The sequence below is a fragment of the Rattus rattus genome, chromosome X (genome assembly GCF_011064425.1).
Source record: "Rattus rattus isolate New Zealand chromosome X, Rrattus_CSIRO_v1, whole genome shotgun sequence".
Lineage (NCBI taxonomy): Eukaryota > Metazoa > Chordata > Mammalia > Rodentia > Muridae > Rattus > Rattus rattus.
The window spans coordinates 15,074,922-15,091,976 of NC_046172.1; the positions used below are offsets into that span (position 1 = coordinate 15,074,922).

Below are 17,055 nucleotides of genomic sequence, written 5' to 3' on the forward strand. Positions count from 1 at the left end.
AACATTTAAAAAATCCTTATATGCAATAGTATTTCATGTTAAATGCTTTATTATTTTCAGTCTAGATAGTGCCTTTGTTAGCTATAAAGGAAACCTTTAAGGGGAAGGCTGTTCAGGCTCCCTTAGTACTTTGGTGCAGGCTCCCCACAACATGGGAACCTGAGGATGTCCCTCAGCTTGGTCTCAGGCTTTGCTTGAGTCCAACTGGAAGGTTAGCTGTTAGCCCTAGATTGTCCACAAATCAAACAGAGGCCATGGGTTTATGTGGTTACTTGGGATAGCAGCTTTTAGAAAAAAATGCTTTCGGGGTTGGGGATTTGGCTCAGTGGTAGAGCGCTTGCCTAGGAAGCGCAAGGTCCTGGGTTCGGTCCCCAGCCCCGGGGGAAAAAAAAAAAAGAAAAACCTAGAAAAATGCTTTCTGAAAACAAAACGAAACAAAACAAAAAACTCCAAAACAACAACAAAAAAACAAAAACCAACCAACCAAAAAACCAAAACAAACAAACAAACAAAAAACAAAACCAAAAACAAAAAAAACACATACATTTGAAAAGTTGTTCCTCAAAAGGCAATTTGGTAATTCCCTTCTGTTAGCATTTCCTATTCTGAAACCTATATACATTGCATTTGATAAGTTTTCTCTTTTTTTAAAAGATGGACTCAGTGAGGGCACAGATTATTTAGCCTTGTAATGGGATTTAGCACACTGTTAGTAATTATTTGTGGTGATCTTGGAATGGACTTCTTTTGCTAAGTTCATTCCTAATGATGACATTGTAAATAGAATATTTTTCTTAATTTCATTTTCAGATTATTCCTTGTAAAGATATAGAAAGAAGTCCAATTGATTTGTCTATTGAGCTTACATCCTAAAATCTTGAACTTGTTAGCTCTAATAATTTGTTTTTCTGTAGTTTTTGTAAAGCCTATCTACATATGTGTTGGTTTGTGTATATTTAGTTTTTGGAATAGGTCTTATATCCTATGATAAACTCATTTTTCGTGCTATATTTTATATATTGCTAAAATAATTGTGTTAGTAACTTCTTAAGGATGCTGCTGGTATATTATGAGTGAATTGGCCTTTAATTTCCTTTTCGTGGGCTGTCTTTGGATGATTTTAGTATCTTGAGGTTTTTTGTTTTGTTTTGTTTTGTTTTGAGAAAGAAATAGAACTAATGTTAAATATTCTTTAAATGCCTAGTTTATTTTTCCATGTAAAATATCTGGACCTGGAGAATAATTTTTGGAAGAATTATAAATTAAAATTTTAATTTTTTAATTGTTGGCTTATATCCACGTGTGCATATTAAATATTTTGCTTCTACATTATGAGTGACATTGGCCGGTAATTTTTTTATGCTGTCTTTTGTTGGTTTCTGTATCAGTGAGTTGATTGTAGCCACCTGAATTTTTTGTGTTGTTGTTTTGAGATAGGTGTAGAACTGATGTTAAATACTGTTGAAATGCTTGGTTTATTTCTCCAGGTAAAGTACCTGGGCTTTGAGATTTAAGTTTTAGAGGACTTACAAGTTAAAATTTTTAATTTTTTAAACTATGCATTTATAGCCATGTGCACCTGTTAAGTATTTTACTTCAATGAGTGACGTTGGCTTGCAATTTTCTCTGTGTGTGCTGTGTTTGGATGGTTTTGGTATCATTTAGTTCGTGAGGTTTTTGTTGTTGTTCTTGTTTGTTTTGATAAACATAGAACTAATATTAACACATGGACAGTAGTAATTGGACTCGAGTTATTAATAATAAAAAATTAAGAGCAGAATGTGGAACTGAGAGAGATATGGGGTAGAGGGGTTCTAGGGAGAATTGGATGGAGGTAAATACGGGCAGATATGGAGGTAGATATGGGTAGATATAGTAAGCACTGCAGAAATGCATTGAATCTTTTAAAAATAAAAATATTTTAGCAACTGTTCACGCAAATTGTTTCATATAGGGTATGCTCTGGATATTTACAATTCCTGAGGAATTGCTCTTTTATTAAAGTTGACAAGCTTTTTTGGATATTAATATTTACTGATTACTTTTAGTGTCAGTAGGATCTTTAGTGATGTGCTGTGTTTGATTTCTCATTTTAAACAGTTTTATTGAAATATAATTGAAATATAAGATTTGCAAATGTCTATATTACTCTCTCTATATTTAATCCAATGTGAATGTCTAAAATAACATCACTACAATTGAAGTAGTTCTTTTATTTCTGGTATTTTTTTCTCCCTTTGTCTCCTCTGTTTCTCTCCCTCGCCCCTTTATGGTTTGAGACACAGTTTACATTTGTAGCTCAGGCTGGCTTTGAACTACCTTGTTTCAACTGCCTGCATGAAGACTGAGATTATAGGCATATGCTATCACACCCTGGGCCACTAAGATCTACTTTCTTAAGTTTGGATTCTGGTCACTATTGTGTGGAATATTATTCCCATCTATTAAGATTTGTTTTAAGTGTGTATGGTATATGTATGTGTTTCAAGTATGCAATATGTACCTTTTTAGCCTCTCTCTGTGTCTTTTTTATATTGTTAAGTTCTCTCTTTTCCTTGTCTGTCTTGCTAGAGCTTGTCAAGTGTTTCATCTCTGAAAAGTACCAGCTTTTTTTTTTTTATAGTTTGACTATTATTTCCCTCTTTTTCATTGTCAGATGCCTTGGAATTTGAGTTACAGGCAGCTGTGAGTTGTCATGTGAGTGTACACTAGGAATTGAAGCCAGGTCCTCTGCAAAAGTAATAAGCATTCTTAACACCAAGCTATCTCTTTAGCTTCTCTTTTTTACTCTTTCCATTGTTTTTCTTCTCACCGATTCCAGTACTTTTCTATATTGGATTTTTAAAAAATGTTTATTTGTTTGTTTATTTTTTTTGCTATTTTGTGAACATTCTGTTTGTAGATTCTTGGTAACAAGATTCTCTTGATTTCCCATAATCTGAGAAACACTTGATTTTTCCCCTTTCATCCCTAAAGTGTATTGTCACTGCACATATATTTCTGAATTGGCAGATGTCTACAGTTAGTTCTTGGAAAGCATTGTGTTATTCCTTCTGGTATAATGGTTCCTGATGAGCAATCCACTGTCATTTACAAATTTTGACCCCCATTTGGAAGGTGGTATTTCTCCTTTGCAGCTATCAAGAGGATTCTTTGTTGTTTAAGATTTTTCTCTAAAGCTATAAAAATATTCTTTCATTTTAATCTATAGTTTCATTTTAATACAGTTTACTATGGCTCATATTAATCTATAGTTCATTTTCACATTTAAATTATGGACCCCTCTGGAATATAATTTCATGTGAGATAGATAACTTTTTCTACTGGACTTTCTTTAATGTTGGGTACAGGGAGGAAAAGAAAGGACAGCTCACACTGCGTGCCTTGGGGTGGTATACTGGCAAATGATGGAGTTAAGGGCTAGCGCCTCTTTCCTCTGTGTTCAAAACCAAAAATGGTTTCTACCCTGAGAGAATGTTAAATAAACTTGAGGCATGAAGGGGAAATAAACTTTTAAATTTTACAAACAGCCAATCATGGTGATACATGCCCATACTCCCAGCACTTGGAAAATGAGGTATTCCGATCCTGAATTTGAAGCCATTTCAGGCTATATATGTCAAAATCCAAATGATTTTAAAAAGTATTGTTTTTTTTAATGATGAACTAGAAAGAAACAGGTATACCTAAGTTACTCCTTTTGTGATTTGTATGTTGCTTTAGATTGGTGAGCCCTTTCTTCTTTTGACTAAAGCATTCAGTTTTAATCCTTGTGGGACATAGTTATCCACAATGAAGCTGCTTGCAGGAAGTCATATGGATGGGAGATTATGAAGATACATGGGGTGTGGTTCTGTGGTACTTCCTGTACATAGGAAAAGTCCTAGATTTATCCCTGGCATCTCATGTTTTCTCTTTGCCTCCTCAGAGGGTTAGGCAGATTATACATTTTGTAAACTTTTTTGTTAGTTCCTTCTATATTTTTCTAGTTTTTAGGAACAAAGCCTGTGCTCTGTAATTTGCTGAACAACTGAATTAGTAAATACATGAAATGAAGGAGAATGTAGTATAGAATCGCTGCGCCTCATTGTAGCTTTGTGATATTGAGTAGTTAGTGGGCTGTGGTTTATCATCTTTAAAATGGGATTAATAAAAGCCCCTATGTTTTTGGCGAATATTTAGAGCAACAAAAATTTCATAATAGCATAGAGCTGGAGTTGAAATCATCTTAATTTCTATCAGCTTTCTGCACTTCAAGGGCTCATTCATAAACTAGGGGCCAATCTTTATGTCCTGTGGCCATTTGTAATGCTTTAAGGACTCAATCATGGACTCTATAAGGGTTGCTAATTGTTTTGATTGGCATGGCAGGACATTATTCAGTAGTTCTCTCCCCCACATCCTCCAGGAGGATTAACATGTGTCTTTATAGAGACACATTACTCCCCAAGCCTAGTCCAACTCAAAACCAAAACTCAATGATAGGTCCACTAGCTCAGGAGTCCAGTTTAAAAATACCCATTCCCTTTTGTTTTCAGGGGATCATAGTAGCTGGGTATGCTGATTGACATCCTGCTACCAATCAGCGCTGTGTTTTCTACTGGAGCAAACTCTAGTGGGCCCTGTTAGAAAGTGCCCAGAATTGGTTGAGACAGACTGGGTTGGTAAGGACACCTATCTTTATTCTTTTTCTGGGACTTTATTGCTCTATCCTTAATCTCAGTGTGATTACCTTTGGTTTGTAATGTTAGCTCAAGTGTCTGGCACTGTCACCTGTTAGTTGGTCCTTGGTGGTCACTTCTCCTTGTCCCGCTCTGTCTTCCCTTGCTGGGAGGCACAGTGTTTCTGTAAGGAGACATTGGTTTTCTTTTGTCAGCTAAACCACCTTGGAGTGAAGCCTTCACAAAGGTGGGTAGAGAGTGTTTCCTGGGAGATGAGATAGAAAAGCTAATGAGAGTGGGTTCCTGCTTTCAAATGGATAATCCGGTATACATGGCCACAGCAGAGTACTTTCACAGTGAAACTATGCACAATTGGTTTCTTGTAAACGTGCTGTGAGGTCTGCTGTATTTCTAAGACAGAGAGTGCTACTTGAAAATGTTTTTTGAACTACAGATTCAAGTGTAGAAACTTATCTTCTCTCTTGTTATCCCTTTTATTTCCACTGACTCATCTTCAGCCTTCTTCAACTCTGGTTTTCCTAGGGATAGCTTCTGCTAAGGTTGACTTAGAGTCTTTGAAGCTAAACAGTCCAGGGGAAGGCAGAACAGAGCCTCTTTAAAAACTTTAAAATGCATACACACTACTTGGAGATGTTTGTTTGCATGCTGGGGTTTTTCTAAAACTCTCAGGTGTTAGTAATGCTGCATGTTATTATTCAATCGTATAATATGGAGGCAGCTGTGGTCCTGTCGCCTTGTTTTATTAGTCAGAAAATTAAGGTTTAGATAGCCCAGTGTCATCAAAACAACTTCTGACAGGATGGAGTTAAACACTAAGCATTTATTTACCCCAGTGCAGTTTTTCACTGACACTGGGCTGAGCTTTCTTTCCAGGGTTCTGCTGCGTGCAACTATCTTTGATATAAAATGATGTTGTTACTCATCCTTCTTGTCTGTTTCGATCAGATTTTCACTCTGCTACCCTGGTGTGGGTTAGAAGGCACAGTAGAGAGAATCCCACAATTATCAGCATAAAATTAGGGAGATGGGAAATCAGGAAAGAAGAAAGTATCCTTTTCTGTAAGGAAAGTTGGAGGGTTTGCAGGTGGTAGAAATCAAGAGTATCCTTTCATGGTTTTTATTTTCTTTCTTTACACACATACGCATACACACAGAGGGTGGGGAGGGAGAAATGGATATATATAGAGAGGGGGGAGGGAGGGAGGGAGAGAGATCCAAGTGCCTTCCTTAATTGATCTCCACTTTCTTTTTTGAAACAAGGTATCTCACTGAACTTGGGACTCACAGACTGTTTAGACTGGATGGCCAAGGAGTGTGAGGGATCCATCTGTCTGCACTTTCCTCTTCTAGTTCTGGGGTTATAGGCATGTACCGTTATGAAAGTCTTTTATATGAATGATGTGGATCCAAACTCAGGTCCTCATGCTTGCAGAGCAAGGCCTTTACCCACGGAACCATCTCCCTAGCCCCCAAAGCATCCATTTATAAAGAGTGTTTTAGGGAGCTGCAGCCCCCTTTCTCCTCCGTCTGTCCCTGGTGGCTAGGATAGTAGTCTGCCTAAGTTGGTGCATGTATCCTGCAAAGGGGATGCTTTGCCTTCTGGATAATGACCGTAGCCGTCAGCTGCAGAGTTTTATTTTCTCTGGGGGTTTAATCTTCAGTCATCAACGGAGACTGTTTTAGTCCCCTGACCCCACATTTCATCTTTCACTTTAAAGGGTAAAGGTAAATGTTTCCTAACATCTGGTAAGCCATAGAAATGGATTTGAAATAAGAATAACGATAGTGGTATAAATTATTTCATATAACATGCTAAAAGATAGGTGCGTCCAATCTAACTTCATTGCTGCTTGGCCAAGTTTTGGGACAATGAAATTTTTAAAAATTGCTTTAGATTTGGGAGGAGAGTAGGATTTAACACATATTGAGCACCTACCGTGTATACCTTGTATATACGGATTTATATTTGCGCTGCATGACTCTTATTTATGTTAGTGGCATTATAGTGGTTTTGCAAATGAGGTTCCTTGAGACTCAGAGATGGTAAAGTTAGCTGACTTAGAAGCCTGATAGTTCAAACTCTAAAACCTGTGCTTGTTCTACCTCTTCCCACTGCACCCTTTCAATTCTTTGAAATGTTCTTGAGAAAGGCTTTATAGTACTTTAGAAAACACTTGGTAATCTGTGTTGCTTAATATTTTATTTGGGATAGTCATTCACTGAATTTATTTGGCGCTATAAAATGGAAATTGGATGTGAGTGGGTTTGGGAGGGCAGCTCCATCAGAGTTGAAAGGATCTCTTATATAGCAAATTAATGATTACATTTAATGTAATGTAGCTGCTTGTAAGGTATATATGTATATATCATAACTATTGAGGATTCAAAAACTGAAAGAACCTTCTAGAATGTAAACTAAACCTATACTGTGATTGGCAAAGCTAGAACTCTTCTAAGAGATGTGTTCACTATTAAATTTTTATCATGAATTACTTTCAATAATTCATTTCCTTCTACTCTTTACTATTGACTTTCTTACCTTGGTATCTAGATAAGGTACTTAGATATAGATCTAGAGTATAATATTTTCTAATTGAATGCCAGCTTTAGGTACCAGTCTTGCCTGTCATGCATACATGACTGCATGTAGTCATCCTATATTTTTGTATAGTGTCATAATTTTTGTGATCAGGACTCAAAATATATCAAGTCCACCAGCCAGTCTATATAAGCTGTCATATATTTGATGGTTTCAGTGCATAACTCTTATGTAAATTTGTGTGTACAGGACCACAGCCTTAGCCCTTATAGAGGGTGGCTTGCCTTAGCTAATTAACAGACTCTAGATAAAGACAGGTATATTTACTTCTGCTCTATAGGTGACATAGCTGAAGCCTATGCCATTTAAGTCATTTTTCTCAGGGTTAACTATGATGGAATGAAGTTCTGTGTTTAGATCTACTCATTCTTAAGGTACACATTTTCCTAGAGATGTGATAGAGAGACTAAGTTTTCTTGAGAATGTCTACAAACATTTGGGATACTTCTGGTGAATGATATTTTAAAGCATTTCTTTCTGATTACAGTTCTGCCACGGAGGAAGCACTGTTGAATCTGCATAAAGATGCTACCCAAAAGATCCAAACTAGAGACTGAGAAGCCTCAGTCGATCAAGATCACACCCAGAGAGGAGCAGCAATCTGAAAAGGTTAAAAAGCAAATTATCTCTTCCAGTAATATCTCACATAGTCTCTATGCATTGGTTTAGTGCTTATTTGTACCTCTGAATCTTTTATGATGTCTGTATTAACCTGAGAAGGTGGGAATTTCTAGCAACTCTTGTAGTTGAAGAGTACTAGCAGGTTGGAACATGGACCTAGAAATTGAAGATTTGGTTCAGAGATGAGCTCTTACCTAACATATGCAAGGCCTTAGGTTCTATCCAATTTGTCTTCACAAAGTAAATTAAGCAAAAATTATGAATTCTACTCATATTTAAATACATATGAATGAAATAAATGTCGTTTTTCACATCTTTCAAAGCCAAACAATGTTGAGTTCTCATTAATGATCATGTTTATATTTTTTATATCCTTTTAGAAGCTCCAAGTATCTTACAAGGTAGCTGTAGTAAATTCTTAGTAGTACATTGTGTCAGGAAAATATTATATTTTTGAATATTCAGATTGAGTATCCCTAATTTGAAAAATAAATATTTACATTTTTCAAATTCTGAAACCTTCCAGTGCTGACCTGATTCTGCAAGTGAAAAATTCCATTCCTAATCTCAAATAATGGAGTTTACAGTCAAACTGCAGGCATACAAGGGCCAAAGAGGTTGCTCAGTGGTTAAAGCAGCTGCAGTGTAAACATGCAGATTACTTTGAATTCCTTGCATCTGCATAAAAGTCTGAGTGGACATGGTAGCTTGCCTGTAATTCTACTACAAACTGCTCCTTGGTTTGTGTCACCTGAAGCCTCTAGGCAGGTCACTTGGAGCAGAAGAGTTAGTCTTACCTCTGCTCTCAGGTGTGTAGGCGCTCCTGGAGGCTGGCTTCCAGTTTCTGGCACAAGCAGAAACTGGAAAGGTCCCTGCCCTGACTTTTCCCTAGTTTTCTGTGCTCAGAGGGCACAAGGGCACTAGGCGGGTTCCTCTTGGGTCAGAAATGTGGCCAGAAGTAGTTGTGTCCTCTGAGGTCTCAGGATTGTCCCCACTTCTGAAAGTCCAGCTCTCTCCCCCACAGGATTTGGGTACAGACTAATTTTTTTTGATAGTGTTGGTCATATGGTTCAGTGGCAGAGGTGCTTATCTGTCAGGTCTATGGCCCTGTGTTCAGTCACTAGCACTGCAGACATTTTTATATGCAGATAATAATTTTCTATTAATTTTTACTTTGTCTTAGTAAAATGATTTTCAAGGAGAGAATCAGACATTTTCCCATGTGAATTTATCAAGAATGATTTCATACATTAATTGAGCTTTTCTTTGTATCAAATATTCTGACTGTAGTTTGAATGTTCTGACTGTAATTTTGCTTTCCTGGCTATTGTTTTTCCAATCCCAACTTTCTTTGGACACATTTTGTAAGTATAAGTTTTATTGAGTTCTGTTTCTACTGTTAATTTGTTATTGAGGAGATTATTTTTAACAGTAATGTCAAGTGAGAATTAGAAGACAAACTGTTTTTAGCTTGTTTGAAAGTGATGTTTTATTATGTTAATTATTTCTCTAGGATTATTACACATAAGATAAAGATGAATAGGGTTGTTAAAGCTGAAATAGATTGGGAAATAATACTTAGAATCACTGTCTTTTGCCTCAATGGTGTATTGCATCATGAATACAAGTTTTCGAGCACTAACTGTGTCATATACTGTTAGTGATGTAGTTAACACAAAACTAGTGGTCATATCCTAGTGATCTGCTTAACAATTTTAAGAGCTTTCTTATATAGGTAAGGCAGAGTTTTTTCTAAGAATTAGAAAAGAGAAATCCGAGAATTAATAGATATTCACCAAATAGAAACTGGTAAAATGTAAAAAAATTGCCACTATAGTAATTTCTCCTAACTTCTAACTCCATAGAGATAGTCTTAGTCACTTGGGAGTAGGTTAAGGCTTCTACAGTACCCAGAAAGAAAATCTTCATTGCTTCCAGGATGTGGTTTTCTTCTCTCCTTGATCACTTATCTTCTCCACTATGAGTCTCACATATCAAATAATGTTAGAGATAATCTGTATTAACAAACTATTTGCTATTTTTCCATGTTTATGATATTTATTTGATTTAATCACAAGGGAATCATTTTATGTGAGAGTATGTATAATCACAATAAAATTATAATTGATACAATACTAGAATTTACAAATAATGTTTAAATATTATTTCAATAAATATTCACAGACTACACATATAGAAACCATTATGGTGGGTTTTGTTTTCTCTTTGTTTGTTTGGTTTAATTTATTTTGTTGTTATTTTTGGTAAGGTCCTTATTATTAATCAATAAGGAAACTAAAGTTAGGCTTTTTGTTTCATCTTTATTAAATTCGGTATTTCTTATTTACATTTCAAATGTTATTCCCTTTCCCGGGTTCCATGTAAACCTCCCCCTAACCCCTCCCCCTCCGCTTCTATATGGGTGTTCCCCTCACCATCCTCCCCCCATTACCATCCTCCCCCCAAGAATCCTGTTAACTGGGGGTCCAGCCTTGGCAGGACCAAGGGCTTCCCCTTCCACCGGTGCCCTTACTAGGCTAAACATTGGTACCTATGCAGTTGGAGCCCAGGGTCAGTCCATTTATAGACTTTAGGTAGTAGCTTAGTCCCTGGAAGCTCTGGTTGGCTGGCATTGTTGTTCATATGGGGTCTCAAACCCCTTCAAGCTCTTTCAGTCCTTTCTCTGATTCCTTCAACGGGGGTCCCGTTCTCAGTTCAGTGGTTTGCTGCTGGCATTCGCATCTGTATTTGCTGTATTCTGGCTATGTCTCTCAGGAGAGATCTACATCTGGTTCCTGTCAGCCTGCACTTCTTTGCTTCATCCATCTTATCTAGTTTGGTGGCTGTATATGTATGGGCCACATGTGGGGCAGGCCCTGAATGGGGGTTCTTCCTTCACCCTCTGTTCTAAATTTACCTCCCTATTCCCTGCCAAGGATATTCTTGTTCCCCTTTTAAAGAAGGAGTGAAGCATTTGCATTTTGGTCATCCTTCTTGAGTTTCATGTGTTCTGTGCATCTAGGGTAGTTCGAGCATTTGGGCTAATATTCACTTATCAATGAGAGCATACCATGTGTGTTTGTCTGTGATTGGGTTACCTCACTCAGGATGATATTTTCCAGTTCCATCCATTTGCAAATGAATTTCATAAAGTCGTTGTTTTTGATAGCTGAGTAGTACTCCATTGTGTAGATGTACCACATTTTCTGTATCCATTCCTCTGTTGAAGGGCATCTGGGTTCTTTCCAACTTCTGTCTATTATAAATAAGGCTGCTGTGAACATAATGGAGCATGTGTCTTTGTTCTATGTTGGGGCATCTTTTGGGTATATGGCAAGAGGGATAGCTGATCTCAGGTAGTGCAATGTCCAATTATCTGAGGAACCTCCAGACTGATTTCAGAATGGTTGAACCAGTCTGCAATCCACCAACAATGGAGGAGTGTTCCTCTTTCTCCACATCCTTGCCAGCATCTGATGTCACTGGAGTTTTTGACCTTAGCCATTTTGACTGGTGTGAGATGAAATCTCAGGGTTGTTTTGATTTGCATTTCCCTTATGACTAAAGAGGTTGAAGATTTCTTTAGGTGCTTCTCAGCCACTCGGCATTCCTCAGCTGTGAATTCTTTCTTTAGCTCTGAACCCCATTTTTAATAGGGTTATTTGTTTCCTTCCAGGCTAACTTCTTGAGTTCTTTGTATATTTTGGATATAAGCTCTCTATCAGTTGTAGGATTGGTAAAGATCTTTTCCCAATCTGTTGATTGCCGTTTTCTCCTAATCACAGTGTCCTTTGCCTTATAGAAGCTTTGTAGTTTTATGAGATCCCATTTGTCGATTCTTGATCTTAGAGCATAAGCCATTGGTGTTTTTTCAGGAAGTTTTCTCCAGTACCCATGTGTTTGAGATTCTTCCACACTTTTTCTTCTATTAGTTTGAATGTATCTGGTTTGATGTGGAGGTCCCTGATCCACTTGGATTTAAGCTTTGTACAGGGGGATAAGAATGGATCGATCTGCATCCTTCTACATGCTGGTTCATCCTCCAGTTGAACCAGCACCCTTTGCTGAAAAGGCTATCTTTTTTCCATTGGATGGTTTTGGCTCCTTTGTCAAAAACCAACCCATAGATGTGTGGGTTCATTTCTGGGTCTTCATTTCTATTCCACTTGTCTATCTGTCTGTCTCTGTACCAATACCATGTAGTTTTTATCACTACTGCTCTGTAATATTGCTTGAGTTCAGGGATAGTGATTCCCCCAGAAGTCCTTTTATTGTTGAGGATAGTTTTAGCTATCCTGGGTTTTTTGTTATTCCAGATGAATTTGCAAATTGTTCTGTCTAACTCTCTGAAGAATTGGATTGGTATTTTGATGGGGATTGCATTGAATCTATAGATTGCTTTTGGTAAAATGGCCATTTTTACTATATTAATCCTACCAATCCATGAGCATGGAGGATCTTTCCATCTTCTGAGATCTTCAATTTCTTTCTTCAGAGGCTTGAAGTTCTTATCATACAGATTTTTCACTTTCCTGGTTAAAGTCACACTGAGGTATTTTATATTATTTGGGACTATTACTAAGGGTGTCGTTTCCCTAGTTTCTTTCTCTTTCTTTCTCAGCTTGTTTCTCTTTTGTGTAGAGGAAGGCTACTGATTTATTTGAGTTAAATTTATACCCAGCCTCTTTGCTGAATGTGTTTATCAGGTTTAGTAGTTCTCTGGTGGAACTTTTGGGATCACTTAAATATACGACATATCGTCTGCAAATAGTGATATTTTTACTTCTTCCTTTCCAAACTATATCCCTTTGGTCTTCTTTTGTAGTCTGATTGCTCTGGTTAGGATTTCGAGAACTATATTGAATTAGTAGGGAGACAGTGGGCAGTCTTGTCTAGTCCCTGATGTTAGTGGGATTGCTCCAAGTTTCTCTCCATTTAGTTTAATGTTAGCTACTGGTTTGCTGTATATGGCTTTTATTATGTTTAACTATGGGCCTTGAATTCCTGGTTTTTCCAGGACTTTTATCATGAAGGGGTGTTGAATTTTGTCAAATGCTTTCTCAGCATCTAATGAAATGACCTTGTGGTTTTTATCTTTCAGTCCATTTATATAGTGGATTACGTTGATGGTTTTCTGTATATTAAACCATCCCTGCACACCTGGGATGAAGCCTTCTTAATCATGATGGATGATTGTTTTGATGTGCTCTTGGATTCGGTTTGCAAGAATTTTATTGAGTATTTTTGCGTCAATATTCATAAGGGAAATTAGTCTGAAGTTCTCTTTCTTTGTTGTGACCTTGTGTGGTTTAGGTATAAGAGTAATTGTGGCTTCATAGAAGGCATTCAGTAGTGATCCATCTGTTTCAATTTTGTGGAAGAGTTTGGTTAGTAATGGTATGAAGTCTTCTATGAAGGTCTGATAGAATTCTGCACTAAACCCGTCTGGACCTGGGTTCTTTTTGGTTGGGAGACTTTTAATGACTGCTTCTATTTTTTTTAGGGGTTATGGGGATGTTTAAATGGTTTATCTGTTCCTGATTTAACTTTGGTACCTAGTATCTGTCTAGGAAATTGTCCATTTCCTCCAGATTTTCAAGTTTTGTTGAATATAGGCTTTTGTAGTAGGATCTGATGAGTTTTTGAATTTCCTCTGATTCTGTTGTTATGTCTACCTTTTCATTTCTGATTTTGTTAATTTGAACACAATCTCTGTGTCCTCTGGTTAGTCTGGCTAAGGGTTTATCTATCTTGTTGATTTTCTCAAAGAACCAACTTTTGGTTCTGTTGATTCTTTCTATGATCCTTTTTGTTTCTACTTGGTTGATTTCAGCTCTGAGTTTGATTATTTCCTGCCTTCTACTCCTCCTGGGTGTATTTGGTTCTTTTTTGTTCTAGAGCTTTTAGGTGTGCTGTCAAGCTGCTGACATATGCTCTCTCCTGTTTCTTTCTGCAGACACTCAGAGCTCTGAGTTTTCCTCTTAGCACAGCTTTCATTGTGTCTCATAAGTTTGGGTATGTTGTACCTTCATTTTCATTAAATTCTAAGAAGTCTTTAATTTCTTTCTTATTTCTTCCTTGACCGGGTTATTATTGAGTAGAGCATTGTTCAACTTCCATGTATATGTGGGCGTTCTTTTCTTATTGTTATTGAAGATAAGCTTTAGCCCGTGGTGGTCTGATAGGACACATGGGATTATTTCTATCTTTCTGTATCTGTTGAGGCCTGTTTTGTGCCCGATTATATGGTCAATTTTAGAGAAAGTACCATGAGGTGGTGAGAAGAAGGTATATCCTTTTGTTTTAGGATAGAATGTTCTATAAATATCTGTTAAGTCCATTTGGTTCATGACTTCTCTTAGTCTGTCTACGTCTCTGTTTAATTTCTGTTTCCATGATCTGTCCATTGATGAGAGTGGGGTGTTGAAATCTCCTACTATTATTGTATGAGGTGCAATGTGTGCTTTGAGCTTTAGTAAGGTTTTTTTATGTATGTTGGTGGCCTTGTATTTGGAGCATAGATATTTAGGATTGAGAGTTCATCTTGGTGGATTGTTCCTTTGACGAATATGAAGTGTCCTTCCTTATCTTTTTTGATGACTTTTGGTTGAAAATCACTTTTATTTGATATTAGATTTGCTACTCCATCTTGCTTCTTCAGACCATTTGCTTGGAAAGTTGTTTTCCAGCCTTTCACTCTGAGGTAGTGTCTGTCTTTTTCTCTGAGGTGTGTTTCCTGTAGGCAGCAAAATGCTGGATCCTCATTTTGTATCCAATTTGTTAATCTGTGTCTTTTTATTGGGGAATTGAGTCCATTGATGTTGAGAGATATTAAGGAATAGTGATTGTTGCTTCCTATTATCTTCGTATTTGGAGGTGAGATTATGTTTGTGTGCTTGTCTTCTCTTTGTTGTGTTGCAAAACGATTAGTTTATTGCTTTTTCTAGGGTGTAGCTTGTCTCCTCGTGTTGGGCTTTACAATTTATTATCCTTTGTAGTGCTGGATTTATAGAAAGATATTGTGTAAATTTGGTTTTTTCATGGAATATCTTGGTTTCTCCCTCTATGTTAATTGAGAGTTTTGCTGGATATAGTATCCTGGGCTGGCATTTGTGTTCTCTTAGGGTCTGTATGACATCTGTCCAGGATCTTCTGGCTTTCATAGTCTCTGGTGAGAAGTCTGATGTGATTCTGATAGGTCTGCCTTTATATGTTACTTGAGCTTTTCCCTTACTGCTTTTAATATTCTTTCTTTGCTTTGTGCATTTGGTGTTTTGACTATTATATGATGGGAGGAGTTTCTTTTCTGGTCCAATCTATTTGGAGTTCTGTAGACTTCTTGTATGTTTATGGGCATCTCTTTCTTTAGGTTAGAGAAGTTTTCTTCTATGATTTTGTTGAAGATATTTACTGGTCCTTTGAGGTGGGAGTCTTCACTCTCTTCTATCTCTATTATCCCTAGTTTTGATCTTCTCATTGTGTCCTGGGTTTCCTCTATGTTTTGGGCCAGTAGCTTTTTCCATTTTCCATTATCTTTGACACTTGTGTTGATGATTTCTATGGAATCTTCTGCTATCTTCTATCTCTTGTATTCTGTTGGTGATGCTTGTATGTACAGCTCCTTGTCTCTATCCAGCGTTGTCTCCCTTTGTGCTTTCTTTATTGTTTGCATTTCCATTTTTCAATTCCTTCACCTGTTTGATTGTGTTTTCCTGTAATTCTTTCAGGGATTTTTGTGTTTCCTCTCTAAGGGCTTCTACTTGTTTACTTGTGTTTTCCTGCATTTCTCTAAGGGAGTTCTTTATATCTTTCTTGAAGTCCTCCAGCATCATGATCAAATGTGATTTTAAATCTAGATCTTGGTTTTCTGGTGTGTTTGGATATTCAGTGTTTGCTTTGGTGGGAGAATTGGGCTCCGATGATGCCATGTAGTCTTGGTTTCCGTTGCTTGGGTTCCTGTGCTTGCCTCTCACCATCAGGTTATCTCTGGTGTTACCTTCTTTTGCTATTTCTCACAGTGGCTCGACCGTCCTATAGGCCTGTGTGTCAGGAGTGCTGTAGACCTGTTTTCCTGTTTTCTTTCAGCCAGTTATGGGAACAGAGTGTTCTGCTTTCAGGCGTGTAGTCATTCCTGTCCACTGGCTTTCAGCTGCCCCTGTGGATGGGAACTAGAAGGGCTCTGCCCCTACTCCTGGGTCCCTGTGCACTGGTGGCCCTGATGGCGCTAGGTGTTTTCTTCTGGAGTCAGAAATGTGGGCGGAGAGTAGTCTCCTCTGGCTTCCCAGGCGTGTCTGCCCCTCTGAAGGTCTAGCTCTCCCTCCCACAGGATTTGGGTGCAGGGAGCTCTTTGACTGGGTCTGTTCAGATCCGGGTGCAGTCTGTACCGCAGGGCTCCTGCAGCTTGTCTGCCCCTATCTTCCTATGCTCAGAGGCCCTATACAGTTTCCTCTTGGGCCAGGAATGTGGGCAAATATGTGCAGAAGTGGTGGTCTCTCCTGCCCTGCCGTCTCAGGATTGCCCACACATCTGGGCAGTCAGCTATCTCTCCCACGGGGTTTGGGAGCAGGAACCTGTGGGCCGGGACCAGCCAGGTTCGGGTATCAGCTAAAAACTGGAAGTGTCCGGTCCCAGAGGAATTTTGCCTTTGCGTGTCCTGAGTCCACCAGGCAGGTCACTTGGAGCAGAAAAGTTCGTCTTACTTCTGGTCTCGGGCCTGAAGTCGCTTCTCAGGGCTGGGTTTCAGCTCTCCGTGAGGGCAGCAACCAAAAGGGCCTGCCCCTATTTCTGGGTCCCTGTCCGCAGTGGACCTTGATGGCACTAGGTGTTTTCCTCTAGAGTCAGAAATGTGGGCAGAGAGTAGTCTCCTTTGGTTTCCCAGGCATGTCTGCCCCTCTGAAGGTCTAGCTCTCCCTCCCATGGGATTTGGGTGCAGGGAGCTCAAATTATTTTCTTAAAATAAATTTTTTCATGTGATGTTTGCAAGCATTCAGGACTATAGTTTTAAAGAACTTTTTCTTTTCATTTACAATTTATATAGACTGAAAAAAATTGCTTAGGCTGTGCAAGACTCTGGGTTCAATCTTTAGCACAGTTACAACAAAACACTTGAACGTATAGTCTCTTTTGTAATCCATAAAGACTCTGTAAGGTAGG

General features: G+C 38.1%; 1 protein-coding gene across 1 annotated transcript in view; it reads left to right on the top strand.

Moving 5' to 3' along the window:
• Positions 1 to 7,806: 7,806 nt before the first annotated feature.
• The window catches only part of Ccnb3 (cyclin B3), a 50,971-nt gene continuing 41,722 nt past the window's right edge, over positions 7,807 to 17,055 (top strand). Inside the window, exon 1 of the mRNA XM_032890387.1 lies at positions 7,807 to 7,890. Within this exon, the coding sequence (XP_032746278.1) occupies positions 7,807 to 7,890 (84 nt within the window). The remainder of the gene's footprint in view (positions 7,891 to 17,055) is intronic.